The sequence below is a fragment of the Sinocyclocheilus rhinocerous genome, unplaced genomic scaffold (genome assembly GCF_001515625.1).
Source record: "Sinocyclocheilus rhinocerous isolate Xijiao unplaced genomic scaffold, SAMN03320098_v1.1 scaffold11619, whole genome shotgun sequence".
NCBI classification, from domain to species: domain Eukaryota; kingdom Metazoa; phylum Chordata; class Actinopteri; order Cypriniformes; family Cyprinidae; genus Sinocyclocheilus; species Sinocyclocheilus rhinocerous.
In genome coordinates, this window is record NW_015647113.1 from 1 (window position 1) to 1,410 (window position 1,410).

Genomic DNA, 1,410 nt, shown 5'->3' on the forward strand with positions numbered 1-1,410 from the left:
AATTTTTTAAAAGTTGATATGCAATTAAAACATGAGAAGAAGTGGGTTAACATTTTTGCCACCTACTGGACTGGAGTGTCAAGAAAGTCATACATGAGGGTGAGTAAATGATAAAACCATTTTCATTTTTGGGAGAACTATTCCTTTAAGGTATTTACATGACTTTATACATTGTCAGGTTATTAAGTGTATGATGTGCATGTAAAGTAATCACAGCATTTGTTTGTTGTTTATGTCTCTAGGTGTCTAGCCTGTACTTGTACGACAGTGTGCTGATGTTGGCCAATGCCTTCTACCGGAAATTAGAGGACAGGAAGTGGCACAGCATGGCCAGTCTGAACTGCATGAGGAAGTCAACTAAACCCTGGAATGGAGGCTGGTCCATGCTAGACACAATCCAAAAGGTCTAAAGTCACTTTACAATTCATCTCACTTATGCTTAATTCGGTCTGGTTCAATTTTCTTCAATTCAGCCTGCTGAAGTTCAGTAGCGTTCAATAAAATTGGTCTGGTTTAAATGATGTATCTCTTTCTGTAAAGAAGTTGTATTTGTCATTCTTTTCAGGGGCGGATTTCTGGGCTCACTGGTTTAATGGACTTCCGAAGCAATGGAGCGAACTCTCATATCCAGTTTGAGATCCTAGGGACCAGTTACAGTGAGACATTTGGAAAAGATGTAAAGCGGGTGAGTGGAAATGTTGTGGAAGAATGAAGTTACTTCATCAATAACTAACAAATTACATAAGTTCAGATTATTTAAACAGCTTGATGTGCCATGTTATGTCAGGAAACCCAGACCATATTGCAATGATTTTCCCGATCTTTCTCAACTTGGTTGCTGTCTTGTTCAAAAATGGTATGCATATGTGTTTTATACTAATGCAAGGGACATTTGAGGCATAAAATAAGTGCTGTTATAATAACATAGAACCACCACTGGTGAGGTAATTTGCACTATTTGGTATGTCAAATACTGTTATTTTTTAAACCAGTTATTTGGCCCCAATCCCATTTCTACCCCTTAGCCCGTCCCCTTTCCCATACCCCTTCCGTTTTGCGCGTTCACGTGAAGGGGTAGGGGTGTCTCGATTCTCTTTTTGTTGGAGGGGTATGGGGAAGGGCCAGATAGCCCTTCAAACAAAGATTTTTCGGGACCACACTTCAAACGAAGGGGTATGAATTATCTTAGCATAAACCGGCTACAGCAGCAACATGGCTGCCCGAGCGAACAAAACGACACATAAATGTAAGCATTATTGGCATTAATAAGGATTTTAATGAAAAGTAATCATTTGTTTTATGTTACATTCAATCGTGAGTTCATATTTACAGTCATGTTATTTAAAGAAATGTTTGCAAAAAATCGCTAAAGTTTGCTAAACGTCATATCATTACTGACTGCACGATAGT

At 38.7% G+C, this 1,410-nt stretch overlaps 1 protein-coding gene across 1 annotated transcript; it reads left to right on the forward strand.

Moving 5' to 3' along the window:
* Positions 1–71: 71 nt before the first annotated feature.
* Positions 72–685, forward strand: LOC107708868 (glutamate receptor ionotropic, delta-1-like; the record flags this gene model as incomplete). Its single annotated transcript, XM_016513235.1, has 3 exons — positions 72–99; positions 243–404; positions 566–685. Coding segments are annotated over exons 1-3 (288 nt in total), but the record flags the coding sequence as incomplete, so codon positions are not given.
* Between the last annotated feature and the right edge of the window lie 725 nt (positions 686–1,410).